General features: G+C 33.0%; 1 protein-coding gene across 2 annotated transcripts in view; it reads left to right on the forward strand.

Annotated features, from left to right (window-relative positions):
- Positions 1 to 17572, forward strand: part of LOC129806868 (GAS2-like protein pickled eggs) — an 89741-nt gene that overhangs the window by 56801 nt on the left and 15368 nt on the right. For both annotated transcript variants that reach the window (XM_055855680.1, XM_055855688.1), the window contains exons 5-6: positions 78 to 337; positions 15736 to 15843. In XM_055855680.1, coding sequence (XP_055711655.1) covers positions 78 to 337; positions 15736 to 15843 — 368 coding nt within the window. The remainder of the gene's footprint in view (positions 1 to 77; positions 338 to 15735; positions 15844 to 17572) is intronic.

Raw genomic sequence — 17572 nt, forward strand, 5'->3', positions numbered from 1 at the left:
GGAAGATGGCACGATCGTAAAGAGTGGTTTTATTTGTGCATAAGAGCAAAAAGTTATGGCTGGTATTCACTTGGCAGGAATGCTGGCTCCCATGTTGGTTCAAATGGAACGCCAGATCGATCGAGAGATTGCGGCTGATAACAAGGCGATGGGAATGTCATCGGTGGGATGTGGTACGCAAACAGAGAATGGTGTCAATTCAATATCAGTTGGCACGGATGGAAACGATATGTTTGACTCAGACTCTGAGGATGAGGATGAAAACAGCGGACCAATGTTGATGTATGGTCCACAGCCACAAATTATCACCAATGACTTGAAGAGCCTGGATGAGATGGTAAGTAATACTTTTCACACAATATCTTGTTTTTTATTAGTGTGAATTTTTTCGGTTCTTATGCAATAATTAAGTGTGTAAATCACAGTCCATGAAGTTGCAATTTCACAGCCGCCAACACACCTGACTTCACTCATGCGGTGAATTCACTCTCGTACAAATAAGGTGGTTGCGCATCTCGCACATTTGGTCACCTTTTGGTGCCTCGGGGTTCTCTTGCAGCTTCAGCTTATTGTCTTGGTTACACCTCCTTATAATTGCAGTGTTGCGTTTCCGCTTCACAGGGGACCCTATACTCATTGAAAGTTGTAAATTTTGAACAATTCAACGCCAAGGTTTTTCAAGGTCGTTAAAATTAAAATAACTATGATATGAGCATATTTGTAGTCAAAATTGAATATTTGCATTTAAAATTTGTCGTTGCCTATCCGTAGGATACTGTTTCAAGAACAATTTTATGACCTATTCTAAATTTATGTAGGGAAAGTTCAGTAAAGACAAATTTTGGAAATATTCAAGCCTATTCCACTTTTAAGCATTTGGGAAATAGAAGTCAAAAGCCCGAACGCTAAAATCCCGGAAAATGTTTATTGTGTGGAATCCCATGTGACTTCTATTTTCTTTATCAAATCTTCTAATTTTCAGTAAATATTTCAATATTGCTCAGAAAAAGAAAAATCCCTATGACTTATTTGAGATTTTGCCTCTTCGGGATTTTGCTTATTCGGTATTTTTGCTGCCATCGAAGAATTTACAAATTATCAATTATTTTTGCAAAATTTTGTCTTTCGCAACAGTTGAAGGTGAAATACATTCCATATTTTTCAAAAAGATTATACAAGCATAGATTTAGGGGAAGTGTGCCAAATTTCGGCCAGCTTCTAATTTCGGCTACTTTGAGTGTAATTTCGGCCATGCAAATAAATTAATTAAAATTATGTATGTAATCTTCGAAGTGGCCGGAATACTACCCAAAGCAATGCCCATATTTTTATTAATTTTTCAATATTTTAGAAAGTGATTTAAAGAAAACAAAGATGATAAACTAGTTTTCAAGGTTCCACACAACCCTCCCGAAAAGGAAGTAACAAGAAATATCAATATGAATTAAAATTATTGCTTTTCAAACTTAGGACTTCGGTGCTTATATGCAACTATGCCGAAATTTGACACACTTACCCTACCTATTCAATAACAATGCTTTGAAATTAAAATTTAATTTAATTAGGGAGTATAGGTTTTCTTTCGGGACCACCGCCGTCTTACAGTTGCTAGCTACCTCTTAGAACAAAATAGTGCGAAAGCTCTTTCTAAGATTGCATAATGCCAATCATGGTTTATGAATAAAGAAATAAACTAATTTCACAATCTCAAATAAAAGAAATAAATTTTGTATTTTACATAAAAAATTGAAAGTTTTTAAATGCAAAATAATAGATTTTGAGAAACAATGTATGAAATGAACCCTTGATTTCGTATTCATGAAGAATTTAAAAAAGGAAATCTAAAAATCGTACAGGAATAACACAGTACAAAGCTGATGAAATACACATAAAATTCCCAATTTTATACATTAGCTATTTAAACACCGTGTGAACTTTGCGTAAAATAATTCTCAAAAATTCCTAATTGAAAATAAATAGCTTTTAAACTACAAATCATACATAATTTCATTTTTTTTAATCTCATTTAATACATTCAATTATTATGAAGAAATAATTTTTAATGTTCACACTACATTTTTATTTGATTTCCTATCTTAATGACCATTTTGTGCCACTCAAACAAAGTTCCATTAATCTTTTTCTCACGCTTCGAAGTTGACATCAAAAGAGTACCCAAAACTTTTTAAGACCAACTTGGCATTACTTGCATTAGATGAGCTGTGAAAAGAGAAGCAACAAAAGAAAGAGTTAGTTGGAATGTGAAGAAAATGCTTCAATATGCATCAGTTGGATTCTTTTGCTATACTTCCCCCTCAATGTATAATGTAATTGAATATGTGGTTTTATGGAAATAATTAAGCGTGAAATTTATGTTACCTGCCTTCAACCTTGAGTTATCAAATTATGTCAATTACATACTGTGTGTGTAGTATGTCTACTTCCATGAATAGGCTCAGTCAGTTCTTTAACAATCCAGGAAGACATTAATGGATGGACAATAAAAAAAGAACGATGAGGTGTCAACGTATCAAAATGCTATTTGGGTGGTCTCCACCCAATTTCTTTGTTTATATGATTTTACTATTTATATTATTTATTTTCAATGCCTAGAGTGGAAAAATCGTTGCCATTTAAATGCCTGATGAATGGTCATGCGACTTTAAAATGATCGTAAAATTTTTGTGAGAAAATGCAGAGACACATAGTAGAGACAATCCTAAAAAAGTGAGAATATAGATTTTCTCATGTGATTAATGATGATCATTCCTTAATTGTTTGACCTTTCCCATGTGTCTAGTCATCCCACCCAGACACTCCACGTAATTGCAAGCGTGAATCAGGAAGCGTGGTTTGTTGATATTGAAAAGTGATCTCATTGATGAATTCACTTAAAATTTTCTGTGTTATAGCCATATATGTTGGTGGATATACTGATTATGAATCCATTGTTCAATTAACTTCATATTGTCGATTATAAATTTATGGTGATTTTTCTCAAGACACCGAAATAAATGGTTCTCTTGATACATCTTATACATGCCGCGATACAATTCTCACTCACTTGCCTATTAGATCGGGTGATCATGCTGAGTGGCCGTTGGATATGATCACAAGAGGGCAAGTGATGGAAATTGCCTGAGTGGTTCAATATACACTTCTAAGAATAATTATAGTTTATTTAGAAAATTTAATGCTAATTCAAAAAGAATATTTTTTTTTTAATTTAGCTATTGCAATTTATAAAATAATATTACAACAATATTTTTGTTATTAAAATTAATAAGGGGTGATAATGAATAAGTAAAGTTAGGGAATGAATCGTAAATGGCAGATTGGCGTCGATAAGTCCATATGATTGCCTAATCAGCGCCGATCAATCTCCATGAACGGCTAACCTATGTCGATCAGTCCCTATAGTCGCCTGATCTATGTCGATCAGCCTTTAGAATCAGCTAATCAGTACTGATCATTCTTCATAGGCGGTTTGCGGCAGCCAAAGTTAACCGTGAATGACAGATCTGTTTATAATTAATTATTTATTTGTAACTTAGGCTTGTAACCTCTATATATACAACCAAGATTAGAGTGGTAGAACGGGTAGAGATTTTTCACATATTTTTGAATGTTGCTGTGAAAACCCAGCGAGCATAGTTAGCTGAAAAAAGCAGCGTTTTCAGCATATTTTTGCCGAATCGATCAACTGACCGGTCAGCAGTTCTCGAACAAAAAGTGCTAACCAAATAATGAAAATGGCACTGCGAGTGTCAGCAGAATGCAGCTGAAAATACCTATGTTTTCATCTGAATTGAAATCGGTTAGCACTTGGTGCTCTCTGAGGACTTGCTGATCAACAGTTTGTCGGGGCGAAGACGTGAAAGAAATGTTCATTGGAAAGATTGGCTCCTCATAGTCGATTATTTGACGGGCTAGAAAGAGTTGTCAATAGAATAACCGACAAAAAATATATATGATTCAATAGGGAGATGACCTCCTTCCGGGTGCGTCAGGGACTGATCCTTTCAGAGACCAAACAACAATGTTTTTTCGCCAAAACTTTCGACGCGACAGTGCACCGTCTTTAGTGGTTAAAACTGTGATTCTTTGTCTCTAAAATTCGTTTTCCTACACTCCTACTGAGGAACAACAGGGAAATTTTAGGATTTTCTTTGGAAGCACTTTGGGCTTGCACATTCCACACAGACCAAGTAGTAGAGAATACTTGAAGCAATCGGTGTATGATCGGTCAGTGGCAGTGCTGCAAGTGATCAGCTGGTGCTGGATCAGGACAGGGCGCCTGATACTATGTGTCCGGCTTATGAATTTTTAGGTATCTCTGCACCATAAAACCAGTTACAATATCCACTTAGCTACGAGATTTTACATCAATTTCTGACCAAAGTAAAACGTTTAACTGACCAAAGTGGAGTATTTGCTTGTCTATTTTTCTATTTCTATTTTTTTTTTAAGAAAAACCTACCAATTTGCTGATCAGAAATATTTATTCTTTTTCATCAAACCATGGTTCGATCAAAAATCAAACCGAAAACACTTGCATGATAAAGCCAAGGCTTTACTTGCTGAGCTTTTGAATCAAGCTTTCAGATTTTTTTTGTCAAAAGTATTAGTACTTCTTTATTTCTATGTTAATAACTATAGCTTGTGCATAAAATTTCAAGAATACTCTATAATTATGCTCAGTAGTGTAATAATATTACATGAGCTTGTATAGTATATGTACATTAATTGTAATGAGAATGGGGAACGCTGTGTCATTGCATAATCAACGCCAAGACTCACTTCTAGAGAGTCTTTTAATCAAATTATCGGAATTAGTGGCCAGTCAGTGATGTTGAAGGAGCACCTTCTTAAGCTTAGTAGTCTTTAACCCACAATGGGGTAATTGGGTGTTTTAACGTGGCACCAAACACAATGGTATTTCCATAAGACAATTTACAAGGCGTGATACCATTTTGCACTCTTAAGAGATCTAATGGTGAGATTGATGGATAAAGCTTGATTAAATAATCATCTTATTATTATACATTCATGTGCACAAGATCACCTGAGAGATCACCCTCTATGCTATAATATGCCTTCCAAACCCATTTTACCTTTTCATAGGTGATCATATACTTTAAACAATTTTCAACCAATATTTTGTGATATTAACATGACATTTACGTGACTCTCATCTTATTCACTTAAGTGTCCATTCATGCTCGGCATCATATTAAAAGCATTTCTTGCATTCTCCACATCATGTTTGCATTTATTCAATTTCAAACTATATTCACATATAGAGACGATGGGCAAATACTTATTATTTAGCAAATTATCGAATGAGGAAATTTATATATAAATTGTTAACAAACAATCGGTGAGTATAGAGTCAGCAAAATGTTTTTTCGGATTAAATTTATTGCAAATATCCATATAAGAGCCTCATAAAATTGTTTTGCCCATGGAAATGCAAAAATAAGTCAAAATGTGAGAAATGATCATGATGAAGTTGAGTAGCAAGTTATCGTATTAATATTAATAAATTTAATATTAAAATGACTAGAAGCAAACGAGAGACTGTTTTATCTTCATAAATGGTTATTTAAAATGTGATGTTAACAAATTGATTGAATTTATAATTAAATGTGTGTTGCAGTCAGTGCTGCATGTTGTTATAGGGATCTTATGCAATTTGCTAACATTACAAATTCCACTCTAATCACATCAAAATACTGGGAAGAGTGCACAGTGTGTGGGAAATTGGGTCATTATGACGATTATGACGAAAAATAAAGTGATTGCAGAGTTAATTGAAAAGGGATTAAATTTAATAATTTCTCATGGAATACAGGGCGTGTGAAGAAATTGAATACATGGTGTCGGAATTTCAGGGACTTTGCACAATATTGGTGAATGTATTTTTTTTTTTAAATGAGATAAGCGTAACGATGTGATACGTGTAAAATAATAAAACAAGGTGGGACGCTTTTAAAATTACTCGGATTTGTCTTTTTAAAATCACTTTTGGGATTCTGGATTTTTTTTATTTAAGAAAATTTTATGGAATTGACTTTGATCCTTGCAACCTGTTAGTTAGATTTATTTTTTACTTGTAATATTTTAGTGTAAATGTTAAGATTTTGAAATGCAAAAACGCTTCTATTTTCCACAGCAATGTATATAAAGAGAAAATTCAATTTGATATTCGAATAAAATACGAGTTTCATCTACTTCTTTTGATTAAAGAACTTATCAAAAATAAAAAAAAATTATTTCCCAAAATGAAACCTTCCAATTAATCAGTTTTCCTGCGTGAATGCCACTGAACATTTCACCTTCCATTCCTCCGGGATCACTTTTCAATCTGTCCGTCTGTGTGCACGGCCGTTACCACGTCTAGACGTCAAACGGTTATAGATAAAGATTTAGGACATTTCGGGACCCCCCCCCCCCCCGAAGTGCAATAAGTCGGTCTCTGCATGATTAACAGCCAATAATTTTTTGTATTGATTCAAATTTTCTCTACGATAAAACTACACTGAGAAAAAAAGGGGGTGCGATTAACTTTTTTTCCTCGTAACTTTAACACTTTTTAGGTGTAAAAATATATTAACATTTTTTAATGTTGATTTTACACCTTTTAAGTGTAAAATTAAAATTTTGATTAGTTCTGGAAGAATTACAAAAAGTTGAATTACAAAGGCCTGATAGAGGGGAGGGTGGGGTAGTTTCACGCATTTATTATTTTTGAAAATAAAGATTTATTGGTACAAAAATAATTTGTACCAAAATCGTGCAATTACGTACAAGCATAAAATAAAAATAACTTAAGGTTGTCAGGAAAAATTATTTTCTTTATGGGAGACCGGTGTTCCTATCTTTCTTAAAAGGTTAACCCGAATTTCAGGTTTTTGAAAGGTTAGAAAATGTGTTCTTGTTCAATTATACGATAGCAATCAAGGTATGGAGGGACACTTACAATTCTCGATGTTAATCTTTTTTTTTGTCTGTAAAGGTATAATAATTCCAATGCATTAAATTTTAAAATTTTCAAAAATTATACCTGCGTGAAACTGTCCAATCTTCAATTATCTGTATATTGTCCTATCAATATTACTATAAATGCTTTCAGCCACAAAATTTTACTGTTTTCAGACTTGGTAGCAATGGGAGCTTTCAAAAGTGGTCCGGAATATTTTGTAGCTATTTTTCCTCGAAAAAACTTTTTTAGGATATCAGAAATCCCAATCACCAATAAAAGCTGGAAAATTGTACTTAAATTAAAAGTTCTAAGGGTTTGTTTAAATCGTAAATTGTATTTATTTCTTTGTTATTACTTGAAAGGATTCGAAAACATTTACAATAGAATTTTTCAAATTAAAAATCCAAATTGATAGATAGTAAATTTCACGTAGTTCTCAAACTCTTAATGAGCAATTTAATTAAAAAAATTAATTTGAAAAATCCAAAGCACAGTTAGAGTCGTTTAAGTATTTAAAAGTTATATTCAGCATTTTTAAAGTTCCTATTTTTCTAATTATACTTTTAGATGCCATTAAAGCTTTTAATTGTAGTGCTGTGCTTCTCTTACTTTAACTTTTGTGCGAGTTCGAGTTCTTTTAAAGATGTGAAACAAAGCAATTACGAAAGATTGAGAGTATAAATTAGGCAGTTTTTACTGCAAATGTGTGTAATATATGAAAATTTAATAATTTCGTGATTTATAGCCCTACCTTCGTATGGGACAATGGGAAGTAAACTCCAAAATTTTACTTCATTAAAGAATATAACATAAAATTTCTCGAGTGGGTTGATCATTTGGTTGTGTGGAACATGCGATCGAAAGAGGATTTGTTGATGGATATTCAATGTTAAGGAAAATAAATACAAAATGGTTTGGTTGTTGATGATTTTTTGTCCTCCAACAGAAATATATACATACATTGTGCAAGTTGTCTCAAAGTCTCGATGACTTTTTAATAGAGTCGTTAAATAGTTGATTAATGTGTCACATTTGATGGTAATTTAATGCAACATAACTGTGCGTATACTCATCTCATCATGAGTGTCGTTTCTTGTTGAGTTTTTGCAATTTCCATCGAAGACATTCAACATGTGTTTTTATTATGCAAAAATGCCAATATACGGGCAATTACTTACAATTGAATATTCCTGGAAGCCATGAAATGTCGCATATACTCAATTATTTCAATAATTTTAATAACTTACCTCCAGTGCATTTTCCCTTTACTTATTATGTACATTTTCACGAAATCGATAGTGATCAATAAATAAGCGATACGTGCCTAACCAACTCACCTATATTTTTCATTTTGGCGTGTCGTGTTGATTTGGTGTTGTTGAGAAAACAAAGCCTAAATAAAAGAATGTCTTACACTCGATCATTTCCCAATAGCATTAATTGCAAAAAAAACAGATGAAAAATAACTATAGAAACTTCTCAGATGATCGTCTAACATAGATATATTCGTCTCTAAACGCATTTGGGAAAGTAGCTCATCGTCTTTCCTTATGAAGACATCAACAAAAATATGATCAGTGCCATATAAATTACCAACCTTATGAATAGCTGTGTCACTCAATCATTCTGCGCTTTCGCAATATCTTATCTCAAGCTATATAAAATTGACATTTGACTATTGTTTGATGTGATATTGCAAATTGCTGACCTTGTGGGTTGGATGGAGATTTCCTTTTTGTTTCTCTCTCTATATAAAATCGATTGAGTCAGTTAATAAAATTCCAATTTCACCAGAAATGGTTGTGGTGGCTGTAAGATGAAAGAAAAAAAAACATGCAAATGACCTCAAAGTGTGTTGCCCATGTCGACGCACGACAAACAGCAAACAAATGGAGCATTTGATATTGAAATTGCAATTACACATTAATTCAGAATTATGCTGCCACGATCGCCTTTGCGCAATATAATGTTGGAAGCATGGGTTATAAGATATGGATATTATAATACGTACAATGTTGCTTCAGTCATGTTCTCCATTAATTTGTGCACACGCACAGGGAGCTTTTTGGCTAATTGAATGGAATGTCCATCGAATGGTGCGGTATACCCCCCCGGGGCTCCCGCCAAATATAACACCGATCGGGTATAACAATTTGTGGCTGCGCGATCAGAAGGCAAATACGAATCTTGTTAGGTTCTGTGTTTAACATACAATGATCAATGGTGCAGCATGAGATGTTGAACTCCTGCATCCAAACATTCCATATTATGGGAGTTTTATCCAATATAGCAGCATATAATAGATTTCAAGACAGAATATACCAGGTGGATGTGCACCGTTGTAAATATGATTACATTCAATGGACCCATAGATTGGGTGAAATGATAAGAATCGTAAATTTTACCTTTGAGAATTATGCGCGCGCGAATGGACAATTGAATTTTCTTTATGCCCCAATCGGGAATATATAGTGTGCGCGTGTGTATATAATAAAAAAAAGAACATAGCAAATTTCGCAATTTAACCTATCACCAAATTCAATTGTATGTTGTTTCCCCATTTGTATGTATGGTGTGAGGATGATCAAGGAAGAAGAACCTCTTCAATTATATATCCATCAATTTCCACCTACTTGTAATATGCACTTTGAGGTGATTGTGATCAGTACAGAAGGAACTTGATTGATTTCGCAAGAATTGTCTTGGCACATCTCAAGGAGAAGTTACACAAGAAGTTGCATACTTAATTTAATAAATTAAATTTCTAATTCACATGCATGAAATTTTGCAATTGACTTTATGGAGTGTTTCTTGATAAAACTCAAATTGGATTGGAAGAGTTACCGATTTCTTTTAATTTATTTCATTTTAATGTTGGTAAAATTTATTACATTTGTTTTTAAACTTTATAATAGCACAGGATTTATGCTTGTGCAATATAATGGTCATTTATATTTGATCAGTAGGAAATAGAATACTGCGCAATAATAATTAGAGAGTTAAGGAGAATATAGAAAAAAAATAAGATCACTAGGGGATCCTTCTTAAAGTATCATCGAAATGATCCTTTTTTGGATGAAATCTACTTTTTCCCTTATAAAAATTGCCCCGGTAAAATTATCGAGTTTTATTAAATGGAGGATATAGTGAGTCTAGTGAATTGATGTGAATTTTGTTCTATCGTCGTGAAGTATTTTGAGTAGAGTGAAAGAATGAAAGAAAACATTTTTAAAAATAAATTAATCGAACTGTGAATATTTTAGTGAAGTTTTGAGAATTTTTTCTTTCATTTGTGTACTTTCCCAATCTAATTTTACAGTAACCCTTTAATGACGAGTGGCAAACCGTTGTCCCAAAAACGAAAACATATTTTTTTTGACTATAAAAAGTTATTTTGTTCTCTAAATAGTCTGTAAAATTAGTTTTTAATTTTGAGACATCGGTGTCCCATTCGTCCTTAAAGGTTTAAGGAAGATACGCGGTGGAAATATGTTTCTTTTTAATCTTCTTGACTTACGTAACCCCTGTGTTCTAAAGCTTTTTCACAATTCTAGATTTTCTAAACTCCTTTTTATTGCGTGAGTATCATTCTCAAGTTTTTCCTAGAAATATCCAATGTAAAAAATTAATATGTAGAAATACGCATTGTGAAATATTTGAGTCAAATTCCAAGACATTTTTCGTCATTTTCGAAGTGGAAAATTTTTTCATTGTGCCTCTACATTACGTTTTTCGTAAAGATTCCCAAGTTAATAAATATAATACAGTACGACACCAATGATGTCAACGCATAAAATTTTTAAACACTATTCAAAACCTGGGTCTGAGAGGATTTTTAATGAGTTAACTAGTAATTTCGACAAATAATAACTTAGAAATCTCAAATGAACATAAGAATGATACATGTTGACACTATTAGAGTCGTAGGGTGGAATTACCATTTCTCGCCAGTGCCCCACTTTTCGCCACCTATATTGAAATCGCTATTTTTCGCGATTTATGAAATGAATGAGCCGCAAAGTTATTTGTATTTTTACTGCTGCTACGTATAAAGTCGAAAAATATTAATTATTCGTTTTGGATTGACGATTTTGAGCATTTTTAAGCGCAATATTTTAAGCAATTGCATCGAATCTAATATTTCTTACCAAATATATTAAGTGTCATCAAATTTTTATCAAGCAAAATATACCTTTTTGGATAAATAATTTGATTATTGAATATTTAATTACAATTGTGGAATACATGAAATTTGTATTTAGTTAATTAATATTTCATTTTACATTATTTTTATATAAAAATGAGGCATGGCGAAAAGTGGTAATATTCTGGAGTTGATTTTACCGCCTGTCGCCATCTCTTTTCAATAGGCGACGCTAACTTCACTTCGTAGATTCTCAGTTGTCAAATCTGCATTGTTTACCTTTTACAATAGTCCTATAATTTGACTTCTCAAATAAAAGTTAAGAAAAATCATTTGAAGTGAGTAATAAATAAGGTGTTCATGAGGAAAAAGAAATGCTGAATGTATTCTTTTCATAACATTGCCTGAAAAACTCGATTTCGGACCTTTTTAAGTGGGTGGCGAGAAGTGGTTACAGAACTGGCGAAAAGTGGTAAAAAGTGGCGACGAAGTGGTTATTTTTGCATTGTTAATAAAAATCAGTTTTCAAAGCTAATACATCTAAGTAACTTTATGTCAAATTTGAGTTATCTTGTAATAAGGGTTCAGAAAATAATAAAATGAATCCCTCTTTTTCATAAACATGGCGATAAGTGGTTACTCCTCCACCCTACTGTATTAATTTAATTATTAGTAATTGAAAACAGACATATAGAAGATTTTTTTTTGTAGTATGTTAGTTTTGGTGTTCAAAAAGAGCATCTTATAATAGACAACATGATAAAAGAGAAAATTAACATTAAAAGCAAGTATTTAAAAGATTGATGAGCTAGGAAAGTATATTTTTTTGTAGAAAATATTATGTTTTGATATTGTAGTAATCCCTGTTTTAATAATTCATCAAAATTAATAGGCAATGACATTTCTTCATGCTCCCCGATGTAACAGTTTAAATGCATTTTGTACATTTAAATTGCAAAAGTTCACTAAAGTCAAGACTGATGTTGCTTCCGGTGAGATGTGTGAGCTATAATCGAAAGTCAAATGATTGCATTAAACCTTTGATGCTCAAATGCTAATGAAAATCCCTTGTGATTTAACATCACTGTTGGTGTGTGATCTTTTATGCCTTTTTCGGATGGGATTATGTAAAATTGAGGCTCGTCTTACAAAGAAAAGTTATCTTAAAATGTGAACCTCCTTTTTAGTACCTATAGGAATAAATCCGTATATGAGATAAAGTTTGAGAAACCGTGGTGATCCTCCGCCGATCTACATTAGACGTGACTTCTTGGCAGTATGGTACAAGTAACAAGAGCGAGAGTGTCTTACTGGTGGAGGAGACTATTATATATGATGCCGAGGGATTTATAGAGATCTCCATTGAAATTGTCCGCCAAGTTGGAGGTAGTTGCATCAGGGCGATCTTTTTGCCTCTCGATTTTATTGAGATTGTCGTGACAAATTCGAATGACGCCGGTAGTCGTCATTGTTCCAATTCTCATTTAACATGAATAGCGTCTAATTGGTGGGATATGTGTAAAGAAAATGGTGATATTCCATATAAAGAGAGGCGATGCTTTTTTTTTTCTACCCGATGCCCGAACAACATGAAGGTGGAGGAATAAGATGAAAATCTCTCGATCATAATACAGTGTTTGCACAGTGTACATGTGTGCATTGTATTGAAGACACCTTGAGGCCACTTTCGGTGCTTCTCCACCAAGAGACGACGATTTACCGGGAATTATGTGAATTAATAATCTAAGCGAAGAGAGTCGTGATGGTCACATCGTGTCCTTAATGTTAGTCCATCCGGGGGAGACGGAAATCGATAAATCGAGCAATGATCGTGAGAATGTGCCGTCGGCTGGACATAGAGGCAAATTGTCATAAAAGGGTATCTCTCTCCTCTTTTGTCTATATATACCTTGGGCCCACCATAATGACAAAGAAGGTATACTGGCATATGGGAAAGTGATTTTGGTGCATCACGAGTGGCGTCTGCGGATTTTCAAAGCCCCCCATAATATATAATATAAAACTTCCCAAAGTGCGCAGCAAATATTGTGCACTATCAATTTTTTATTCCACATCACGCTTCTTTATATGGCTGATTTTTGCCAATGATACCATCCAGCTTCCTCCTAAGAGTATTCTTATGTATAATACCCATCGTCTCAAATTCAATATTAAATATGGTAATCGTATTTAATGTGAATGGATCACGACTCAAATTTCCAATCAGTCCATGTTTCTGCCATTCCTGTGGTCACTATCGACGGGGAGAAAGTGTTTTAAATTTTTAAGGTTTGAAGATGTCTCTCATTTCCTATTTTGTGGTTCTCTAGTGAGCTAAAAATGTGCGGGAATTTCACAGTTTTACTGGTCACAGACACCTCCACTTGTGAATTTTCACGCATGATTGGCTCCTATAAAATTTTGTACACGATTAGAAATAGTTCGCAAAAAGGCATTGTTGCGAAGATTATGCAAGCGAACGTTTATTCCAATAAGATTAGGGGAAATCTTTCAGACTCCTCACTGCTCTACCTTCAAACTCCTCATATTTATTCCATTTTTCTTTAAGGAATCTGACCTAATTTTTTTGGGGTATGTGACTTAAGGATTTATGATTAACTATTAAAATGTATTGCCACTAGGTCAGATTCATTAAATTCATTCATTGCGAAGCTTGAAAGACCTAACCGAATTAGTAAAACATTTAAACATTCCTATACTAAGACTCCAAAGCTTTATGTCTTATTTCAATAATAGCAAAATAAAATTGTACAGCAGTTTTGGATTTTATTATGTGTGTGAGAAAAGTTAAGGTCAGATTTTAAATAATAAATAAAGCTTTTTTATAAAAAATTGATATGATTTTTAAATTGGATTTAGGTATGGCGAATAGAGGTTATTTTACAGAACTGTTTTTCCACTATTCGCCACTCAATTAAAACAACTGCTTCTCTAAAAAAAATCTGTTTATTTTATCAGACATCGTGTATTGTAGTACGGTATACATGATGTAGTATGGTACATTGGGGTAATTTTGAACAGAATCTAAATAAAAGCTTTGAGATTTTCTCCTTTTTTCAGATGGCTAACAGAAAACACCACAAAATAGTGTTATTAAAAGTAGAACTTGTACTTCTTCGTGGTTTATTGTTTTACTCTTCTTTAATCTGAAAGACTAAGAAAATTTGAATGTTTAAATTTAGAATATTTCTGTGTAAAATTCTCTAGGAACGCATTTAAAATCAGTTCTAATTGCTTTTAGTGAACTTTTTTCTGAGTCAATCTTACATTTTTCAATGTTTTACTTGGTTTTCTTGTTCAAAAAATTCCTTGATAAAGCAGTAAGGTTTCTATTTTTCTTTTTTTTATAACACTCTTGCATTATTTATTTTTTAACACTTTTGAAGAATTAGGTATATTTGAAAGTTTTATGGAAAATTTAGCACAGCTTTAAACAATGATATTTTTATGGTTATTCCAGTTATTCAGTGTTTTAGATATAGGGAAAAACTCTGAGGCATATTGGTGGCTTTCGGAAAATTTGTAGTTCATCAAAATAAAATTGTTGACTCTTTGCTAAAACCGGAACTTCCATCTTAAATTTAAATAACAGTTCATTAGGTATAAAAGGCGAGAGAAAGATTATCAAATCATATAGTTCGATATTAATTTTGTATCATATTTATTCCGGTATAGTTCCTAATCGATCAAAATTCGAAAGGTTTTTAGTCACTTGGTTCTTCCTTCAAAACTCACAAAGTTTTTTATACAATGATTTATTAACCTTTATCGTATTCTGTGTGTCCAACTATTTCTAATTGTGTATTTGCGGAAAACAATCACTGAAAATTACCTAAAGAAAAGGAGTACCATCAAGACTCCACAATTGTCATCAGCATATTGGCAAATTCGTGTCTGTGTCCATTCTCTGGGTGTTGATCATGTGGGAAACAGTTTTGAGTGGAAGAGATCGAAGAACTGGTCCCCGTGTGACACCCACTTGATCACACCAAGAGACGCGTAACTCGGCATTGGGGCTGACTCATCCATCCTGAACAGATTGTGACCCAAGAATCAGTTGCTAGAGCAGTGAAACCATGAAGTTCCTTTTTTTTATGCTCCGCAATCGATTGATCTTTTGCACATGGAGGTGGGGGATTGTACTGGTGAACGGTGTGGATTATCTCACCTCACGGTGTCCCTCGATGTTCTGCCAATTGTAAGACAGTGATTTGCTCACTAAGGAAATAACTCATGATGTGAACAGTTTCTGTGTTCTTTTTTTTATATTGACCCCACCTCCCTTCCCGTTTGACTGATCGACCCCTGGAGCATTTGCTCCAGTTGTTCACCGTGATCTGGAGTTCAATCCACGCTTCTAGACACTCCACAATCGTGGCAAATTGTCGTAGGAAGTATCCATTGCGTATTATAGACTGAATCTGGTGGATGATGAAGTAGAAAAAAAAAGTAATCTCAAGAGTAAGAGAGCCGGTTGTTGGCTCAAGAGATTGATGACCGGGTGTGTTAGGATTGATTTCTGCATAATCACAAAAGATCAGGGATATGCATCTTAATGAAAACCTATCCTCTCATTTTATTTCAGGTTCGAGATCTCGTGGAGAAATGCACATGTCCATCGCAATTTCCAATGGTGAGAGTGTCAGAGGGCAAATATCGCATTGGAGACACCAAAGTGCTCATTTTCGTCCGGGTGAGTTTTCTCTTTGATGCAAAAGTAGGGCTCCATTTGGCATACAATTCCCCCTTCCCCCACATATTCTTAACATGACTTTAGTTTCAATTGGATGATGAAGAATAATTTTGCAAAATGAATTGTCCTGTCTTGTGAGTGTGAAAATTCTCGCAAAATAATGTTCCAATTTCCGAGAGATGTAACACACTTTATCATCTTGTTTTGCATATACAAAATATGATATTTTCCGTCAGAGTTGAAAGTCACATCTTACGTTAAGTCTATTAGATCGAGATAATACACACATATATCTTTCGTATTTTTGCTATTAGATGCTTTTGTTTCAGCTCTTTAAATTTCGGTATAAAATTAAATTTATATCGCAATATAATATTTGTTAAAATTATCATGTTTATTCGTTAATCATTTTAAATTTTTTTAAATGAATATTGAACATTAAAATTTACATTTTTTAAATATTCTTTAAATTTTCTGAAGTTCTCCTAAATCATTCAAACTTTAAAACACTAGCTTTTCATTTTTATATCTTATATTTCATATAGTGATAAATTATATACAAAATTGTTTGAAAAGTGTAATAGAAGTTTGTTACTAATTCAAAAACTGAGTAATTAATATTAATTTTCTCGAGGGATCAAATTTTGAACAAAATTTGCAAATCTGCAATTTGTATAAAAGGTGATCTTTTGCTTTTTTTAATTTACATATTTTATCTGATATTAGTAGGAGAGGCTTGGGCAAAAAGTCACAAAACGGATATTTTATTTTTTTACAAGCTACTCGAGCAAAAATTTCAAATTAGAGCAATTTTATAGGAAATTTACCGCTCTACAACTTTGTGAAAGTAATTTTCCTCTATTTTGTAAGGAAATACGTTTATCGAGCCAATAGGTAATTTTGTGAAATTTCTCAAAAATGCTGGGGAAAATAGTACCAGACATTGGTTATTATCATATATTTGATTCGCTTCATTACAGGCTTCCATAAATTTAAAAAAAAATACCTAGAGGACATATTTTCATAGAAAATTTATTTATCTACACCTTTGTAAAACACCGTTTTCTATGCGAGAAAAGCGCTTTTCAAGCTATTTTAGAAAAAAAAAACACAGAAAAGACTGCAAATCGTTTGACCAATGCAAACAACAAGCGGCGAGACATGATAATGACGTTTCTTTTCGCCATGAGACATCAGAAATTGCTTCGCTTTTTTGTTACTTTTTGCCCCAAGTGGCCATTTTTAATAAAAGGATTTCTGGAGAAAAGGATCTTTGTGAAATTCTAAAATAGATAGCGCATTCGTATTCAAAAAATCCAAATTATTTAGAAAATATTCACCAGTGCATCAATTTTGGAAAATAAGTATAGGTAATAATTGTTATCTTATGCAAGGAAAATATTTCAAAAATAGGGCTAAAAATTTCGATATTTTTTGTTTTCTAAAGTCCTTGTTCGATTTTTAAGAAACTTACGACATTGAAGAACGTCTATGGAGGCTATTTATGAAAAAAAAATTAACCGCTATCTTTTTTACCTTGGAAAATATTGAATTTTGAATTTTTCGATTTGTGACTTTTTGCCCCAGTCTCCCCTACTACAGACTGAAATATAAGGCTAAACGGTAAAAAAGCTATTAGGGGTTTTGGCCGAACACCTCCTAAGTTGAACTTAGGAAACGAAAAATGATTCTAACTTTTTCTTTAAACGGTATTTTAAAAGTCAATTAA

This window comes from Phlebotomus papatasi, chromosome 1 (genome assembly GCF_024763615.1).
Source record: "Phlebotomus papatasi isolate M1 chromosome 1, Ppap_2.1, whole genome shotgun sequence".
Taxonomy (NCBI): Eukaryota; Metazoa; Arthropoda; class Insecta; order Diptera; family Psychodidae; genus Phlebotomus; species Phlebotomus papatasi.